We start from the raw sequence: 20,143 nt of genomic DNA, 5'->3' as shown, positions 1-20,143 counted from the left end.
ACACACACACACACACACACACACGAAAACATTCATCAGCACGTCAGCAGCCGGGATGTTCCACTTCCTCCAGTAACTGGCACCCCATAATCTGAGGGAGGGAGAGGAAGAGAGGGAGGATGAATTATGAATCGTGTAGAGTGAGGGGCTTTGCAGCAACACAGAGAGTTTTAACATTTAATGATTTTTGTTTTTTTGCCAATGCAGCAGAGAGAGCCTAAGATGGATGCTTGCATGTTGTTGACGTCGTTCCATCACGATATACAAAGAAGGTGTTGTCATCGCTCTCTATGAAGGAGGGTGAATGGGATCACAGATCTGGCATCAGCTCCTCGCACACCTCACCTGTTTAACAAAGTACACGGCTCTGCCGCTGCATACAGAACTAGCTGATCGCCTTGGCAACGGCAACTCTTTGTCCCGATGTCGCTCGTGCATTCGTTTGCCTATTTCTGTCTCGGCATACTTTGCCGTATAGCGTTAGCAGCACGAAAAACAAAAACGGAGCGTCGGGGAGGGAGAGGGGCGTTTTCTTGGAAAGCGTGTGTGTGTGTGTGTGTGTGTGTGTGTGTGTGTGTGTGTGTGTGTGTGTGTGTGTGTGTGTGTGTGTGTGTGTGTGTGTGTGTGTGTGTGTGTGTGTGTGTGTGTGTGTGTGTGTGTGTGTGTGTGTGTGTGTGAGTACGTCTCAGGTACGTCTTCTCCCCCGGCTGCTGGCTCCAAGTGTTAATATTTCATTAGTACAAATGAGGTTGATCTCGCTGACTCTCTACAGTGTGTTAACTGGTGTTTATATACATATAAGAGAGAGAGGGAGGCAGATAGAGGGAGAGAAAGTCATGGTGGAGGGAGGAAGAGGAGGTGGTTGGGGGGGGCAGAGAGGGAAGATCAGCTTCTCAACGTGCTCCTTGAGCAAAGCAGAGGAGAGTAGAGGAGAGGAAACAGCTCCGTGGTTACTCAGGTGTGCAGAGTAAGGCAGGAGCTCAGGCTTCCCTTTGATACGACGCTCGGGCTGCTCAGTGGGTGATTGTTGAGATTCTGCTGGAGCGCTCGTGTTGGGAGACAGCTGGGAAGTAGAGAGGAGGAGGGAGTGGGTGGGGGGGGGAGAGGGGGGGGAGGGGGGGAGCAGCATCCCTGTAGCTTTTGACCAGCGGTCCAGGGATGCTGCAGCATAAGTCAGCCTGTCTAATGCAGATAGATCAGTTGCTCCTCTCCTAATAGCGCGGGGTGAGAGCGCCGAGTGGAGCGGCACACACGGCACAGGGGGGAGGAGATCACTTAGATTAGCGAGCAGCCTAGCGCAGTGTGTTGCTCGGAGAGAGGGAGAGAGGAAGAGGAGGAAGAGGAGAGCAATCCGGGGCCAGTTGCGCTCTGCTCTGCAGCAGGAACCAGGGGTCCACCCGTGTGTCCCGGAGGGGTTTTTAGTTTTTCTTTGTTTGGGTGTTGGAGGGGGGGGGGGGACAAGGGAAGAGCACCGCAGGTCATTAATGCTCTCTCTGTCTCTCTGCCGATGTTTTGCAGGAGTGGTGCCAGCCAAGAGGAGTCCAAAGCTGGTGGTGAGTACTCTTCTCTTTACATCTGTGTGCTCTACTGAGTGTTAAAGGAGCGCTATTCAAAGAACAAAAGGCGAGAGATTTGACATCCAACTCTTGCTTCTACTGTTCTGCATGCAGAGATTCCACCTTTCCTCTTCACTTCTTTCTTTTTCTGACTTTTCTTTGGTCTTTCATCGCTTTCCTCCTCCTGCTTTTGTTGCCCCTGTCATTTAGCTTTGTTTAAAACCCTCCTTCTCTCCACATCCCGCCACGCTGCCACCCTCTGACTGATTAACGGGGTAACAGTGACCAGCTGTTCGGGAAACAGCTGAGGGGAGACGGGAGAGAGGCATGAAGCAAAGAAATGTGGGGGGGGGGGGACAAAAAAAGGATGTGGGATGAGAGAACGGAGGACCAGTGGGGAGATATATAGTTTGTCCCACAACAGTGAATCACTGTGACAGCCCAAAGATACAGAAGATGCACTGAAGCTAACAGGCAGGGAGAAAGGAGGCGATGACGACATGAGCTGGAGGCAAAAGCAGAGGGCGATCGGGGAAGCTGGGGGAGAGATTGCAACGTGTGACGAGTAAAAGAGGACGGGAAAGAAGGAGGGAGGGAAAGAGCGTCTCTGTGAAGGGCCGGTGCAGTTATTCAGGACTCTAAAGAGCAAACGCCTCCTCCTCCTTTTTTACGACTCATCTCAACCTGATAAAAAAGACGCCTGTGCAGCTTCACGTGTGCCGTCGCCTGAGAGCCGCGGACTGATGAGGACGTCTTCCTCCGGTTCGGCTCGTCCAAGGTCAGTGACGGGTTCAACTCCCACAACTGGAGAGGAAGGAAAACGCTCGTCACGTCATCGGCATGAAAAGCCCCGCAGCTGGCCAGGATGTTGGCATTTGGGATTAGTTTTAAATGGCATCAGTCAGGGCTTTGGGTGTTACCTATTCAGGTCACATGTCACGGAGGACTGGAGGAGGGGACCAATGGTGGCACTGCCCGACTGTCACTTTGGATTAGCTTTCCAGTGAGGAAAAAGCCACTTCCCCCCCCTCTCTGGGTTATGTCAGTGAAATGTCACGCTGCAGGAGACTTCGTGACAGCTGGGAACAACCATTTTGCCTCCAGTTCAGACTCTAAATAAATGCTCACAGTTGACTCCCATATGCAGGAGCGATTGCGCTGCCTCCACCCATGAAAGAAGTCTCCAGAAGTCAATTTCTGCATGGCTGTTCTCATTAAAGAGGCATTACTGGAATATTTGACCCTCCGTCTCTCGCGCAGTGTGTGATGAGCGAGAGACTGCTGCTGATGACTTCTCTACCATTTCGTGCACGGGGGTTTATTATTCATACCAGATCAAAAACGATTCCGTTGTCATATTGGCCCTCGTCAGTAATTGCATTTTCTCGGTGCGACTCATTTTTCATAAAGCTGTAAAGTCTTTTGTAATGTGCATCTGCGAGCGATAACGTGGTTATATTTACGTTGTGTGGGCGCAGTAATCAGAAAGCCGAAGATTCACCGATACGATACGATACTGACTCAAACAGCTGGATCGGGCGGCGGTGGCAATGGGGCGACCGTTATCTTTATAAAGAACAGCTCAGTGCGGAGACAAAAAGATTATAATTCAGACAAATTAATTATTTACATTTGAAATAATTTCGAAAAGGAAGAAGAATTGAATTATTTAAAACTTCAGTGAAAATCAGTGGATATCCCCCACAATGCTCGAGGAGAACACTTTTGTTTCCAGCCGTTTGTCTCTGTGCACTCTGCAGTCTACTCAGTGGTTCGATTGATAGAATAGTTTTTTTATTTTTGCAAACCCTTCATACGAAACAGCATCTATTTACAGAGTCGTCCTCTCAGCCATCCGACTGTAACGAAACCGTTGAGCTGAGTTTTACACGGTGAAGGAAAGCAGTGTTCAGGTGAAGCTCGATGTCGCCTCCACACATGAAGGAACCATCACAGTCACTTCCTCACCGTGAGGCATGCAGCTTATTGATTCGTTCGATGCCCAAGAGTCGGCTCGGTGCGTCCCTGCAGGAACATTCAGGTGTCCAGCAGCACAATAACAGGCCATGAAAAACAACACACTCACGATACGTAACCCACGAGGACGCCTCCCTGCTGCTGAGGTTTTACAATTTGCTTTCACGCCACATTTGACACATTCCTGTTTCAATGGAGGCCGACCTCGATCCTGTGCGTACAGCTCTCCGAGCTCAGGACCTTCCGTTCATACACAAAGAATCATTGTATTCATAAAAGGCAATATCTCTCGTCATTGAAATTCCCTCGCATATCAATCCGTCTTTGTCTCGCAACCATGGAAACCAAGTCATCGCTCCTCACTCCAGCAGCAGCTTTGAGAGAGAGAGAGAGATATTCCTCTGCGATGTCTAAAAACGATGACATTGGACGCTTTCCCTTTCTTTCTCTTTGTCCTCCATCGACACTCTTTCCCCCCATATCGCACCTCCGACTCAATTATCACGTTTCCTCCTCTCTCTCTCTCTGCCCTATACCTCCCTGTCTTCTGCTTGTATCTACCCCCAGCCTTTAGCATACACACACACACACACACCTCTCACTCTGTTTTTTTTCCTCCCAGCACCAGTTAGAGAGGAAAGACAGCCAGAGCAGCTCCCAGCACAGCGTGTGCAGCCATCGCAGCGCCCACACCGATTCTCCCGGCCACCCGCCCTCTGCCATGCCCAGCGAGGCTGTGGCTCCCACTCCTGCTGCCCCCACCCAGCCTCTGCCAGGCCTGCCCCCCCAGGACCCTGCAGATGGCACCCTCACCCTCCAGAAGAAGCCGGACCCCTTTAAGATCTGGGCGCAGTCCAGGAGCATGTACGAGAGCCGACGTGAGTGGAATCCAGTTCTCATTTTAAGGAATTCTAGAGTTCTGCTGACTTTAGAGTTTGAACGGTTTTATCCTCCAGTGATATTTGCAGAACTTTATGCCTGTCTATAAGTGTGAATGTGGCCTGAGATGACCTGGCAGGAGACGTTTGATGCCTTAGATTCAAGATAAAAGCTAAAAAGAAAAAGAAAAGCTTCATTCAAAGTCATGATTTAAAGGAATTTTCTGCCAGAGAGTTGGAAGCAAAGACAGATCCCACTCTCATGTTTGCACTTTAAATATGAAAGCTACAGCTGGCAGCAAGTTTAATTATTCATTCATTCATCTATTCATCTATTCATTCATTTGACAGTGCAGAGCTTCTGAGCTGAACCAGAGTTAGCTATGAGCTCATTTACATCTGTAGTCCCTGGGCAGGAAACCGAGAACAACATCTCTGTCATCTAATGTAAGAAACACAATCACAGACAGTAGGAGAGTACTTCACGATAACAACAACAACAACAACAACATTAGGGCAGCACAACAAAAACATCAAGACACGTAAGTTAGCTTAGCATAAAGAGCAAAAAACCTGGCTTTAGCCAAAGCAACAAAGCCCACCAACCAGCACCTCTGAAGCTTGCTCATCAACACTTTACAGCTTGTTGTTTGTTTGTAGATTTCATATTTACGTGCAGACTATTTCCTGCTTTAGCGATGCTGGTGGGCGGGTTTTGTTGTGTTTCGAACAGAGCCCGGCTAGCTGTTTCCTCCTGTTTCCAGTCTTTGTGCTAAGCTAAGCTAACCAGCTAGAATTGGTGTCGATCCATCTAACTCTCTGCAAACAAGAATCAAATAATCCAAAATGTAGATTTATTCCTTTAAATGAATGCGTTTTTCTCGTACTTAGTGTCTATTGTGTCTTATTCTGTCATCTCTTCTGCATTTTGTAAAATCCCTTTGAGTTCAATGCTGTAAAGTGTAAACGCTTTACTGTAAGAGTTTGGGATCAGACATGGAGGTCAGGAAACATATGATTCAACAGAACTGCTGTGTCGATTCTTATTTAAATGATTCTGTCCACTGGTTGGACCGTTAGACCTTTTAAAAGACATCTCCAGTTGATTTGCTGGAGGGCGCTTGAGTGAATGTATTGCTGTAGTTGTGGAGAAGATGCAGAGAGTAGAAGAAGAACCACAGCTGCATGTACAGCGTGGCCACCGCGGGGCGCATCTCTGTCTCTGTGCGTTTGTGTCAGTTAAAGCCCCTTTTTGTGTGTTTGCTAAACATTCCTGTGCTTACTGAGTCGCAACCGATCCTGTGACAAAAGCCGCCTCCGAGAGGGAAGCGTCCTGGAAAACACACAAGTGTTCGCTGGTGTGCGTGTGTGTGTGTGTGTGTCGTTCGCACGGTGTTCTTGCCTTCCTCCCGACTGAAAAGAACCGTCATGTGCAATAAAAGAAAGAATGGCATGTGTGCCCTTTACTGCACGTCACCGTGTCAAGGGACAACATTTCACCTTTTACATTATCAGCAGCCAAGCAGCTTGTCTCACTCCCAGTTTAGTCACTGGGGAGAAAAAACTGCAAAAAGTGGAGCAGCAGAAAGTAGGCAGCCTCTCTGTAAGACTCCTCCATATCATTTGCAGTCATGGGCTATTCTTGCATTATTCATAGGAGGAACACTGTAAGGGTGTCAAACCACTTTTCTGGCTGAATTACATCTTTCAGACCTGCTGTACTTTGTACCGGTGGTGATGTTTAAGGGGACGATAGGTCTGTTTATGTGAAATGCATCTCCGTGTTGTTGTGGTGTTAGAGGGGTGATGATATATTGCAGGTTTGCTGTGTTAGCTTGTCACACATTGTGAGTGTCGCCAGCCTCACTCGCGCTCCTCGCAGTGTTGGTTAACAATCATGGCTGGCTGTAGAATCTAGGACTGCTGCTGATTAAATATTAACTGGGATGCTTTAAGCTGCCGCTGATTGGTGTATCTGTTCGAAAACCCCTGAAGGATCTGCAGCCTTCTTTTTTTTTTCTTCTTCTTTTTGAGTCTGCAAGGGGAGGAGGGGGAGACGCAATGAAAGGAAAAGAAGGAGACAATGAACAACAAAGAGGACCTGATTCTCTGGGTGTTTCTCAAAGTCAAGGATGCTTCCTTGGGACGACGGGTCCTTCCAAGTCCTTCCAGCGAGGCAAGACTCCTTCCGAGCATTCGGAGAGCACGCAACAGAACAGCCTTGTTTTTATATAACTTTATTTTGAATAATTCAGTCCATTACAATTTCAATTGATTTCACAATCCTCACTTAGTTTAAACTCTACGGGGGAAACAATTTGAAATCACAAAAAAAGTCGTCTTGATAGCTCGTTCACCAACTCTGGTTTAGTCTAAATAAATTCTTGAATTCGCAATTTAGATGTGAAACGAAACAGCGTTTTGCTCCCTTTTAAAGCTTCCAGACTCCATTGAGGAAAAACAGACATTTTTACATCGTCGATTGTAAAACGCACAGAAACAAAATAAAATCATCACTATTCCAGCCATCACCATCTCAGGTTTGGTAAAAAATAACCTCTTGTTTCACCAAGTTAGACGGCCGTTAAGCTCTCCTCAAACCTATCAGACTCCGTTGAAAATCACTAGAAAAGCCATATTTCAGTGGCAGGACAGTGTGACTGAAGTGTGAGTTTTGGGGGAATGTCGCCTCCCTGAAAGCTTCATGCCTGTTGCTTGACGTTGCATCTGTTACTGTCAGTTGACACCAGTCCTATAGTCACGTATCAGAGGAGGGTGTTTACAAGTTTAACCCGTCAAATGCAAGCACGTTATCGGGGGAAGAGGAGAAGCTAATAGTTCACGACTGGCCTTGCGTGGCAGCCGTGTAGACAGCAGGCGGTGCGAGCAGAGACGGCCTGTGCCGACTGGCCCTCTGGGTGGAACAGACTGACACCAAATTGCCTGTGTCCTCCTCCACAGTCTGCTCGGTCCAGCCGAGATGCAAATGTGTGGTGAGTTGTGTGTGTGTGTGTGTGTGTGTGTGTGTGTGTGTGTGATGGAAATAGGCGAAAGAGAAGCTCCAAATCCACGTGTGAAAGGAAAGGTTTAGTTATAATTGGTGGCTAATAATACGTCTACGGAGGTCTCGGCAAGACTGCATATAAGAAGTGGACGTATAGTCGTTATGACGTCACCCGTGGATTACAGCCGTCGCCATCTTTTTGCAAGCATTGAACGGAAGGAAGTGGCCATATTTGGACGAGGAAAGAGTGACGGAGAGACTTCTTGTACGTCTCTGGTAGCGACCTGTCAATCACCGTGTAGCCCCGCCCTAAAGCATCCCCTGCTTTATGGTCTGTTTGACTCTAAATGGACCATAGTTTACTAAACAGAGACGACAACAAGGAGCCGATCCGCTCACCGAGGCAGGAAGGAGCAGACACACAGAAAACAACACTTTATTGATCAGCGATCACACAGCTGGGTCGTGGGTTTGTGGTAATGAGGCAAAACGGGGGACAGAATTTTAGATTTTAGAGGAACAAGCTTTCGGTGATTAGCCGACATAGATGTTAATCAGTCCGCGCTGAGCGGAGCCTGAAGGTCTTTGGCAGAGTTGCTGGTTGATCTCTATGGAGTCCCCCCCCCCCCCTCACTGTTTCTCTCGTGTGTTTCAGTGCCAGATTGCCAGGAGCAGGACATTTTCCTTTGGCGGAAGGATACCGGTTTCGGCTTCCGTATCCTGGGAGGAAATGAGCCCGGGGAACCTGTAAGTATCCCTCCACCTCCACCTGTCCATCAATACGTCATCACATCATTTGATGAATTCATAGATTTAAGTGTACACTCGCACGCCCCATTCATACTTTTGCTGATAGTGAATCAATAAACCTGTGAAGGCTTTGTCCTTCTTCCTCACAGTTCTACGAGAGGTTTTCGTTCGCTTTCTCCGTCTTCTTCCTCTTACTTCTGTGTTTCGTCTGCCTTTAAACCAGCGTAGCTGTCTAACTGGAGCTGTTGCTCTCTGGAGGATCATACAGACAGCTTGTGAAGAGAAGCCAAGGTCTTACCCACAATCCCTCTGGTTGTGCGCCACATATTTGTCTTAAAAGGAGTGGAGCAAGAGGGAGAGTGGAAGGCAGTTATTGCGGAATAGAGGGAAATAAAATAGCAGCAGGCTTCAGGTCTACCCCACAGGAGTTAGTACTTGTTGTTTGTGCCAAGAGGTGTCGGCGTGGTACTTGTGCGCTTGTTACTGTCGGCGCTGTGTGTGAACACCCACACGATGCCCAAAGCACACGAGCTTCTCCGAGGCCCCGATAGGCTGCGTCGGCCTTCTTGGTTTCTCCGAACGTCAGTCACAAACACCTTGAAGTAATGCAAGAGAGTGAAGCGTTGCACAGATTCATTTAAAGTCGGAGGCAGATAAGACACAGTGAGTCTCTGAGCTCTCTAGACTGGTGCTTTAAGTCACTGCAGTGTAATTCGCCGTACTGTATCATAATCATAGAAGCTGCTGAATTCACGTCCCTCTGTTGATCTTTGAAACAATGAATTTACAGCGTTGTTGGAAACGCGACAGGTGAATAGAGTCAAAATATTAACTCATAGATATCAACATGAAACTCCCCCAGTTGATCACTTACATTAAGGCAAATAGGTTTGGTATCACAATCCTTCTGAAATATTTAATTTGAATATGCAAATTAGGCATTCTCTTATGAAATATGTGCTAAATTTCATACATTTCCACAACAGAAATCTGAACATTGGATCGAGCCAGGTTCAACATTCTTCTTTCATTTTGTTGACATATTAACGTCAAAGATTGTTCCAGAGGGAATCTATGAAATCTGTTTCAATCTTCAATCAATACAGAGGAGTGAAAGTGTAGTTTGGTGAATGTAAGAGCTGCTGAAGTGGAGATTTATCATCAGAGTCTGAGAACAAACTCATTGAGAGGAAACGTCCTTCAAAGAGACGTTTAGTTACATTACAGACATTTAGAGCCTCTACAGGCGAACAGGGTCCAACATGAACTCATGGATATCAAACACCAGTGATCTGTTCACATCTTGCGTCGCGTGCGCTTTCCTCCTACAGATCTACATCGGCCACATCGTGAAGTACGGGGCGGCGGATGAGGACGGCCGCCTGCGGTCGGGCGACGAGCTCATCTGTGTGGACGGCACGGCGGTGGTGGGCAAGTCTCACCAGCTGGTGGTGCAGCTGATGCAGCAGGCCGCCAAACAGGGTCACGTCAACCTCACCGTCAGACGCAAGTCCCCCGGATACGGAGGTGACCAGAGCGTCACGTAAAACATGTGTACATGCACTCTCGCATGTTGTTTAAACATGACGCCGCTTACTCTTTAGTGCAGACTCTCCTTAACCGTAACACGGTTCCAGACTTGAATCTGAGGTTAATGAAATGCTTTTCTAACCAGTTTATTTCCGTCATCCGTAAAAGGGTCAAAAGGAGAAGGTGACGTCCCCCCGTCGCCGGCCTCCTCCCACCACAGCAGCACCCAGGCGCCCAGCCTGACGGAGGGCAAGCGGACCCCCCAGGGGAGCCAGAACTCTCTCAACACCGTCAGCTCCGGCAGCGGATCCACCAGCGGCATCGGCAGCGGCGGCGGAGGCGGCAGCGGGAGCACGGTGGTGCCCGCCTCCCTGCAGCCGTACGACGTGGAGATCCAGCGCGGAGAGAACGAGGGCTTCGGCTTCGTCATCGTGTCGTCCGTTTCCAGGCCTGACGCCGGCACCACCTTCGGTAAGTGAGCCGGAGCCGGCGCTGGTCGAGACTGACGGGGACTTCTATTCAGTTTGACATCAAGAGTTTATTGTCTTTACTACAGGCTGACAATTTAGACTTTAATCCGACGCAACAGTTTGATTGTTTGGGCGTTTGTAATCTGCGTTCTGTTACGTTCTGAAGATCCTTATTTCTCTCTGTGATTGATTTACTCTCCCGATGTGAGCGGCATAAACAAGCAACTTTAAAACGGAGCAATATTCTTCAGAGGCTACTACATGGCACTGGCAACACTGTTTACTGAAAATCATTTAGACTACAGCCCTGTTGGGTTCAGAAGTGAAGAAGAAGAATAAAACCTGTTTCACAATCAAACTGTCCAAAGTATGAAAGTATATAGAACAGTACAAATGTATTATTATATCAGTTTCAGTACTACCCTGCAGTTTACAACATGTCTACATTATAGTTGATTCAATGAACACAACTTGAACCACTAGAACCAAAACAACTCAAGCTCAAATCCAGACTTTCCCATCGTGGGACGAATTCTGAGATCTATTGGCAGATATGGACGATCATATTAATAAGTATGTTTTCTTTGGTGTATGTCACCTGAGAGTTGGTGAGCGGGTCCTCGACGCGGTCCTCCAGCAGAGATGTCCACAAAGAGGATAAATGAACCACTGGGTGAAATGGCCGATGCAATGCAAAGAATATGCTCCTCATTGCGTTGCCTTGACTTACTGAATAACTCGAGATAAAGAAGTCTCCTCGTGTGCGGAGCGCTCTCCCTCGGGACCGGCGCTGCCTGCAGCTTCATCACAAACACCATCAGGACCGATTCACGCCTCACAGCCGCCCCCACCGATCCATTCAGCATCTAATTGAAGTGTACTCGGCTCACTCCATTTGCTGTCTATACCAGTTACGTATCGCGGCAAAGCAGCAGCATTGCATGTATTAAAGCCGCTCCGGCGCTGATGAGGAATTGTAGATGTCCTCCTCCAACAAATTTGGCATTAACCTCCGAGTGATGAATCTCCAGCGCCAATGCCACGCCAAGGTGCCCTGAATAGTTAGCCATTATGATGATGTACGGCGGTGCGTCACGGGGCGAGGCACAAGAATGAAGGCGACGTGAGCCAGGAGGAAGTTTCATTGATGCCACGGGCTAATGGTGTTTGCTCTGCAAAACGCAAGAATGAATGTGTTATTTATCGGGACGCCAGCGAGTTGTCGTCAACAACCTTGTCCTAAACGTCTCGTAGTCCTCTGGAGGTGTTTTTTTTTCTCGCGGCTGCTTCGCTGCTCTGCTCCGTCACTACTCCTCCTCTCGGGACGAGGAGATGAATGGCCTCGGTGCTTTCGTGCGCTGATGCTGGGATCAGCATCCCACGCTCACTCTCCTAATGGACACCGAGCCATGTGGACGCCCGACCGGCGGCATACGACTCACGGCCCATTGATCGATATGTCAGACGATGGGGGCGGAAGACAGATTATCTCTCTGAGGCATCTGTTGTTCTTGCATGTGTGCTGATTGCTACAGGTTTCCTGTGGTTGAGTGGGAAACGTGGTGATTTTGGGATAATTAACCTTTTTCTTTTTCATCTCTTTTCTCCCCGTTTTCTTTCTTTCTTTTCCTTTTTTTTTTTCTTATAATACAAATCAATACACCCAATCAACACAATAAAAATAATCGCCGCACACTATTTTTAACACACAAACTAACACAAAAGCCGGGAATGCTTGTGTGGCCATGCCCCACAAAATAGGACGCATCATCGAGGGCAGCCCGGCGGACCGCTGCGGGAAGCTGAAGGTGGGGGACCGAATCTTGTCCGTCAACTGCTGCTCCATCACCAACAAGTCCCACTCGGACATCGTCAACCTGATCAAGGAAGCCGGCAACACGGTCTCGCTCAGGATCATCCCAGGTGATGGTAAGGCCTTTTTGGGCTTGCGGCCTCAGTGGGCCGGTGCATAATGCAGCGTGGTGTCACTTATTCATGGCTGTGGTGGGAAGGAAAAGGCACCGCTGCTCCTGACGGGCACTTTTCATCAGGGTGTGAAGGTTACCAGAAGCTACTGCAGCACTTCTACAAGTTTTCTCTTTCTTTCTGATTTAAAAAAAAAAATGTCGTTGCCGTTAATCTCCTCAGCTTAGTGTAGGAAAGGAAAATAAACCTCCATAATATCGCAGCACAAGCAGTTTGCGACCTAAATCTCCATCATTTTGGGTGAAATATGTCATGTGATGTAACGAGGGTGCTTTTCACTGGCTGACTGGCAGCCAATGAAAACACGTGTGTGTGTGTGTGTGTGTGTGTGTGTGTGTGTGTGTGTGTGTGTGTGTGTGTGTGTGTGTGTGTGTGTGTGTGTGTGTGTGTGTGTGTGTGTGTGTGTGTGTGTGTGTGTGTGTGTGTGTGTGTGCGCGCACAGGCAAAGGTTCCTGGTGTAGAACACGGCGTGGCCTTGTAATATGTGAACGATGGCATTTACCGGTCCACCTCATCCTCAAATATCACGAAAGACGCGTGTCGCTTCAGAAAGAGAGGGAGGTGGCCGCGAGGAAGTCATATTTCTCGGCGCGATGAGGAGAGAGTGAGAAAAAGGGAGAGAGAGCTGCACACCTGCCAGCATCAGAGGAAACGAATGTGTGCTGCAGGTGTCATGCTGGTGAGAAGATGGAGTTGAAGAAAGGCATTAAAAGGCGGTCGGCCTTGTTTTTTTTTCAGTCAGTTTTTCTTCTTTCATTTAGTTGAGGCCAGTGTTGTCTATGAGCAAATGACAACATCACAGGCGGTTAGCATCAGGGCTAATAGAGTAGCCTGTGAGCGGCTCAGTGGGCTCTTCTGGACACATCACCAGCTGTGGGCAAATGCATTTAACAAAAGCGGTCACTTCATTTTAGCTCGGTTGTTTCTTCTTTTCTTTTGGTTAATTTGCCTTTTTTTCTTTTTGCAGAATCTTCCAATGCTTCTCTGCTGACTAATGCTGAGAAGATAGCTACCATCACCACCACACACACACCTCAGCAGACCACAGAGTCCCGGTAAGTGATGTCGCGTACATTGTTTTTTTAAAAGCACAAAGCAAAGGTCTTTGTAGAATAGATTCTAATGCAGCACGATGTGTATTCATGCGAGTTTCTCTTTTTTTTTAAAGGAATAACTCAAAGTCAAAAGGAGCTCCTCCCCCTCCGCCCATGCACAGTCAGACAGCACAGGTAAGAATGGATGCTTTCACTCCACAGTTATTGATCGTCCGGCTTCTCGCTCGCTGTCTCACGCTCGCTCGTTTAAAGAATGTCAAAAGTGAGAGAGGATTCAATTGTTGCCGATCTCGTCCATACTCCTCATTTGAATTACCCTCTTTTGTTTATCTTGAAGTAAAAGTTCGAGCGGACCCTTCCCAGCCAGGGGGTCGTTGAGAGTAGTGATTGATGAGTCAGCAGGCAGTCAATGGCCGCATAAAACGGGCGATAAAAGGTGTTTTGAGAAAGTTTGAGTCACCGCAACCACCCGAGGTCCTTGAGCACGCGGCCATGACTGGGCACCAAACACATCGTGCAGTTTGCTGCAGCAGGATGAAAGATGAGCTCGTGGACAGACGGATAGCTGCACAGTCACGCACGTACACACAACAATCGCATGATCCTCCTGGTGGAGCTAATAAAGCCCATTTTGGAAGAGACCGTTCTTCTGTGGGGAGGGAATTTTTGATGAGTCATGGTACTTTTTTGGGTACAGCCCTTCTCGTGCCCTTGCTTAGTGATCTGCACTCTGCTCGCCGACTCATGCGGCATTAATTATTCATGCATTCCAGGGTATTGTACTGCCATTGACATTTTGTGGCGTTTTCGTGGGACACGGCTTGATGAGTCCTGGAGTTTTGGACTCACCCTTTGACTCCCCTTGTGCACCATGGATTCGGCTCTCCTCTCTGGTCTCCCTGTGACTTTTCTCTTGGCGTCTCCTTTCGTGTCTCACAGGATGCCGAGTTCTACTCCGTGGACCTCGAGCGGGACAGTAAAGGTTTTGGCTTCAGCCTGAGAGGAGGACGGGAGTACAGCATGGACCTGTATGTGTTGAGACTAGCGGAGGATGGGGCTGCTGTCAGATGTGGCAAGATGAGGGTACGAAACCATAAAAAGCTGAATTCGAGACGTTTTTTTTAAATGAAAAAACCGCCATCGACAACGTCGGCCTCTCTGTTTTCAGGTGGGAGATGAGATCCTGGAGATTAACGGTGAGAGCACAAAGAACATGAAGCATTCTCGTGCCATCGAACTGATCAAGAACGGCGGCCGGTGGGCGCGGCTCGTCCTCAAACGGGGAGATGGATCTGTACCTGAATACGGTACGTAAACACGTCGCCATGTTGTTGTCCACTTCCTGTAAATAACAGCCAGCGTTGAGATCTTATTGTTGTTCCAGCTTTATACGAGAATAAAGCCTCTTATCTGCTTCGTGCACCACTGGGACTGTCAATGATTTTCTGATCCATGACTTTAAAGTGATCCTCGTATTGAGCCGGCAACTTTTATTGGTCAATGAGGGAACGGTTGCCGCAAAAGCTTGTTCAGTGATTTTTGTACTCTTATAGGATCCGTAGCACAGATGTTTTACAGCTGGAGTAATATTCTCTCCCAAGAGCTGTGAGCTCTGCTGATGGATTATTCCTCTCACAGCTTCAGTCACATTGTTGTATTTGTCGGCATTATTTTCCGGGATTTCATTTTCTATTCCCTTCTCAGATGGATTTGTGATACTGTATCAAGTGTAATATTTCTTGTCTTTCACAACAAAACCCCTTCTCCTCTCTATTGAGACGCACTGTAAAACAGCCTCTTGTCTGTTTTATCTGTTTTCTCCTCTCTATTCCTCCCTCTCTCTCTCTCTCTCTCTCTCTCTGACTTGTCTCTCGTTGCTGGGCTCTTCCTCCTCTCCAGCGATGATGGCTCCTCATCTCGCTGTTGGTACAATGAGGAATGACAAGATGGGAGAGCCCTGTTTCTACCTAATGGGCCAAAATCAGACCACGGTTTGTAGCCAAAAGTCTGTCCCAATCCACTCTCCCCGCCATCTTTTTTATTTTTTTCCTTTCAGTCTTTATCCACCCTTCCTTCCAGCTCATCCCGACCTGAATCCCGACTGGTGTGTTTACATAGCTGTGCATGCTTTGTGTCTTGTCATGCCTGAATTGATCAAACTTAATTTAACTTCCGTGAATCCGTACATGCACAAACCCTCCCGCTCCGCCAGCCCCACACCGGAGATTGATCTTCCTGGGACTCATTTAATGCCACCTCCCATGCTGCTACCATAGCAACCTGTGTCTAATTCGGCAGCCAATCGCTCTTGTTTCTTTTTTGTTTTTTTGCTTCGAGGCTGTTCTTTCCCAGCGATGCACACCGAGTTGTTTTGAATGATTTCCTAGGTGCCTGCTGTGCCATTGATAATCCCCGCCCTCCACTTGCCGATGTGTTGCCCCTGCTGTTGTTGCTGACATCACGTTGTGTCTGAGCCTCCAGAGAAAACGCGTTGAAGTGATTTATCACTTCAACGCTTTTAATGTTCATAGATCATTTAAGATTAGCCTGATTGTTTCTAGGCAGATGTACAAAGTATGTTAAAAAAAAGCACATGTTTGCATGGTTTTCCATAAATCTCTGCATTGACTTTCTGTCATGTCGAAGCAAGAGCTCACATGAACCAACAAGGAAAGCTCATGCTGCTGAGCACAATGAATGTGTCATGTGATCGATGTACAAGTATTCCTCAACCCCGATCGCTCTCATGAGGTATTTCTAGTCAACGAGATTCTCTTCCTTTCTCCTCTCCTGCAGACGGCAGCAGTGACGGGCACCCTCCCACACCCGGGGCACAAAACACTCCGGAAGTGAGAACGCTGCCGCCTAACAGCCGATATCACACCTCATTGGAGTCCAGTTATCCACCAGACCTTCACAAACCATCACGCCAGGAGGAGGCTGCGCGTGGCCGAGACAGGGACAGGGCTGGGTCAGATCAGATGGACTACCAAGGCCGGCAATTTAACCCCCACCATCATCACACCTGGAATAACAATCACAGTCAAAGCACCCCCAGACAGCAGTCTCCAGACAACAGTATCAACAGCGGCAGCAGCGGTGGCAACAAGAAGAGCCGAGGCCGCAAAGTCAAGAAGTCCGAGTCGGAGAGCGGCATCTCTAAACTCCTAAAGACTCTGAGGAAAGACAGCTCGGGGAAGAAGGCCGCCGCTGCCGAGAAGCTCCGGGGGCGAGAGCCCTCGGGCAGCAGCTCCACTTTGGACGGGAGGTTTCGTCAGCAGCGCCGCGGCTCCCTCGACCGCTCCCCAACGCGAAAGCGGGCCCCGTCTCCGGACCGTCAGCGGGCCAAGTCGATGGACCGCAGGGCGGAGCGAGCGCCCCGGGACCGCACGCCCGAGAGGGAGCACGACGACGGCGGGTTCCTCGCGGTCACGCCCGAGCGCAAGTTCCACGAGCGGCGGCTCCTCGAGGACTCGCAGGCGGCCGGGCGGCTCAGGGAGGCCGCAACCCCCGAGCGCACCAACAAGAACGGGGATTCCTCGTCCCTTTCCAGGGGCCGCACGTGCGCCAGAGCCACGAAGAACGCCAACCTCCTGAGAGACTCTTCCTCAGAGAGGGGGGAGGAGCGATGCTCGGTGAACGGGACTCCGGAGCGGCGGTACCGAGCGGAGCGGGACTCTTCCCCCGACAGCAACTACAGCCGGGACGAGCCGAACTACGCGGCGGCACCCCGACTGACGGATTACTACGGCATGATGAAGAACAACGCTGCGCACAACAACGCCGCCTACAACAACACGGGCCACAACAATAACGCAGTGGGCCGCGGCCCAAACCAGCTCCCTGAGCCCAAGAGAAGGCTGTACAAAGAAAGCCCCAAAGACCTCAGCATCTAGAGCAGAGGTCCGCCTCGCCACTCTCTCCTCTACCTGTGCAGACTATGTACAATACACTGGAATTGGACTTCTGAGGACACTGACTCTTGTGCTTTATTTGGTCGACCGGTTTAGTGATTGATTTTTGATTGACTTAACTACTTGTGATCCCATCCAGAGATTCATAAAACAGCAGGAGTACAATCCTTCTATCAGTTCATGCTGGTTGTTTTGTCATTGTTCTCGTTATTTTGAAGATAGCAAGAGGTTGTTGTACTGTTGTAAAGGTATTGTACGTGCCTGCATATGAAATCAGTGATGTTGCTTTTTGTAGGCAGCTGCTGAATCTAAATATTTGTTCCCTCGGAGGTGAAATGAAACCTGCTTCCAGTCGTGGTATCGTCTAAGCTTGTTTTCAACTTGTTTTTGTTGTTTTGTTTTTTAGACGTTTGTTCCGTTCCTGAATCGCTTCACTTGAACAAACTATAGCACAAGACACCGATGGGTCGCAAGAGCTGTGAAAGTCACGCAACAAAAAGAAAAAATCTAAATGTAACATCTGATGGTGAAAGTAGAGGGATGATTCTATAAATAATATATGACTTTTTGTTGCATTTGCTCACTATTTATTTCTTTTTCAATTTGGCACATATCTTGAGCAAGCTTCATTCCTTGGAAGGGAAGAAGAGCACACTGTACCCGGGGGAAGCATGCTGTACCCTCACTTGTGTTGCACCCGTGGCATGTGTGGCATCCTTCAGCCTGAACACGCTCCCACACTACCGAGATTCAGAGAACCAGATCAGACAACCGGGTGAGGACAAGTGGCAGCGGTGCTGTTGTTTTCTCCTCCTGGAGCGGGATTATAAGAATATCTTGACTTTTGTTGCTCAGCGTTGTGCTGATGTAGCAGAAAAAAAGAACCTGACTCACTTCACTTCAGGCACAACTGTTCTGGTGGATTCTCTGTAGCGGGAAAGTGAGAGTTATCTAAATGTGTTGCTCTTGATGAGTGCATTACGCCACAATACCAGCGTGAAGCTGCCATAAAATATGATTTCTCAGATATCCCCCCCCCCAAAAACAAAGTGTAAATTATCCCTGTGCAAGATGCATGTGTACATTTAAGTGTAGTTGAACCGCTTCCTCTGATAGGTCTGAGGGAGGATAATGGACGTTGGCCCTGTCCTCGTGTAGACGGCGACACAAAGAGCCGATGCGGTGATAAACTTAAGAGTCCCGGTAATCTGCCATGCTGAGCCACGCCGTCACGCCACTGGAGTCTGACTGCTGCTTTACGCTGTGTTTGTGTGTATTCTCTGTTTTATGTTTCATTAAAAGAACTAAAATATATTGGATAAAAACCACAACAAATGCATTGTTTGATCACTGTTGTCGCCATGGTACTGTATTAACAAAACGAAAACAACAAAAAAAAAGAAACCACATTTAAGAAGTTAACCTGTTGGCCATCACCTGTAAAGATCTTCTCTTTTGTTTCCAATGTAACTATTAGGAACCTGTCGAGGAATAAAATGTTGCCTTTTTCTTGTACAAAAGAGAAATTTATGAAGAACCTCAGCAGTGAGGAATGTGATATTGTGTTTATATCTCTGAAATGGACCTGATGACTTATGGGAAATGTGTTGATTTACTCTGGATCAGGTATGTAAAGACATTTTAAAAATGGAAGACTGTATTCGGTCAATCGGAAACTGTTTGATGGTTTGAATCTCTCTCGATGGTTAGCCTGCCTTTGTATTATAAAGCACTTGTATGCAGTCTGTGTTCTTCAAGCATTATTTCTTGCAATGTGCTCCGGACATAATGCTGTCTCTGTGTTGATAAAAGCAGTACATGTATATGGGCCAATCTTTTTTATAAAACTATGCATATATAAATACTACATTGTTCATAGCTTTATTTGACCCATGAAGCTATACATACCATTAGTCTAAGTACAAGTAGATGTGGACTTATCCAGCTTCTTTCCTTGAGATGGATTACAATGTATATGTAGCTATCAAAAGAAGTCTGTGAATGCTATTTTTATTATCAAATAAAGTTTTCCATACAAATTCAAAAGGATTTCATATATTTCTGCACGGCCGGTTACTCGGTGGCGTCCCTGGAGAGGCCCTTTGTGGTTTTGTTCAAGCGTTTTGATCAAATCACCGCCGCGTGTCAGTCGTGGTCACGCTCCGTTTTGAAGACGCAGCTTCAGGGACTTTGTTTTATTGAAGAGCGACGCCCGAGGAACATGCGCTCCCTTCAGTGACCACTGTACGATGACTCGCACGCCGAAGTCCACAACAGTTCGTTCAAATAGAACTGTGTGGAAAAACTACACTGCATTTGTTAATTAATAACACTAATCATACCACGTATGTGCTTTATCATCTGAAACGGTGCAACATCGTAAACGTGATTTACTTTAGAAGGAAGTGTTTTAAGTTATTTAAAGTTATTTAAAGCTAAATGACATCTCGTGCGTGTGCTTTCCGTCGATCCAATATTCTCCAAATACCTTCGTTTAAGATTTCAGAGCGTGACTTGTTTCTGTGTTCGAGCTGAATTAAAGCAGCGAGTCATTGATTTGACTTTATCTGTATTCCATCACAGATCCGCTGGTGAGCTGGTTGCTATAGCTACGCACGAAGGTCATTATGGGAGAGATCTCGGGGTGTTTGTTCTTCTCTCGTCTGGCGTATAAACGTATACTGCACAACTCAGAACACATATAAACGTATACTGCACAACTCAGAACACATATATACTGTACTGCACAACTCAGAACACATATATACTGTACCGCAGAACTCAGAACACATATAAACGTATACTGCACAACTCAGAACACATATATACTGTACTGCACAACTCAGAACACATATATACTGTACTGCACAACTCAGAACACATATAAACTGTACCGCAGAACTCAGAACACATATATACTGTACTGCACAACTCAGAACACATATAAACTGTACCGCAGAACTCAGAACACATATATACTGTACCGCACAACTCAGAACACATATATACTGTACCGCAGAACT

General features: G+C 47.7%; 1 protein-coding gene across 11 annotated transcripts in view; it reads left to right on the top strand.

Moving 5' to 3' along the window:
- LOC306780998 (membrane-associated guanylate kinase, WW and PDZ domain-containing protein 1-like) overlaps window positions 1–19,150 on the top strand; it is an 88,189-nt gene extending 69,039 nt beyond the window's left edge. For 8 of the 11 annotated variants that reach the window (XM_079273596.1, XM_079273595.1, XM_079273594.1 and 5 more), the window contains 11 exons: window positions 1,519–1,553; window positions 4,156–4,411; window positions 8,071–8,162; window positions 9,497–9,692; window positions 9,864–10,166; window positions 11,891–12,094; window positions 13,119–13,206; window positions 13,320–13,380; window positions 14,146–14,289; window positions 14,375–14,513; window positions 16,003–19,150. In XM_079273596.1, coding sequence (XP_079129722.1) covers window positions 1,519–1,553; window positions 4,156–4,411; window positions 8,071–8,162; window positions 9,497–9,692; window positions 9,864–10,166; window positions 11,891–12,094; window positions 13,119–13,206; window positions 13,320–13,380; window positions 14,146–14,289; window positions 14,375–14,513; window positions 16,003–17,102 — 2,618 coding nt within the window. In that variant the 3' untranslated portion in view covers window positions 17,103–19,150. Of the gene's footprint in view, window positions 1–1,518; window positions 1,554–4,155; window positions 4,412–8,070; window positions 8,163–9,496; window positions 9,693–9,863; window positions 10,167–11,890; window positions 12,095–13,118; window positions 13,207–13,319; window positions 13,381–14,145; window positions 14,290–14,374; window positions 14,514–15,105; window positions 15,198–16,002 lie in introns of all 11 variants that reach the window. The other 3 variants (XM_079273588.1, XM_079273589.1, XM_079273591.1) reach the window with 3 other exon arrangements.
- The last annotated feature ends 993 nt before the right edge of the window (window positions 19,151–20,143 follow it).

The sequence above is a fragment of the Melanostigma gelatinosum genome (assembly GCF_949748355.1).
Source record: "Melanostigma gelatinosum genome assembly, chromosome: 8".
Lineage (NCBI taxonomy): Eukaryota > Metazoa > Chordata > Actinopteri > Perciformes > Zoarcidae > Melanostigma > Melanostigma gelatinosum.
Note: the sequence above shows the minus strand (reverse complement) of the source record. Positions and strands in the feature narration are given on the sequence as shown.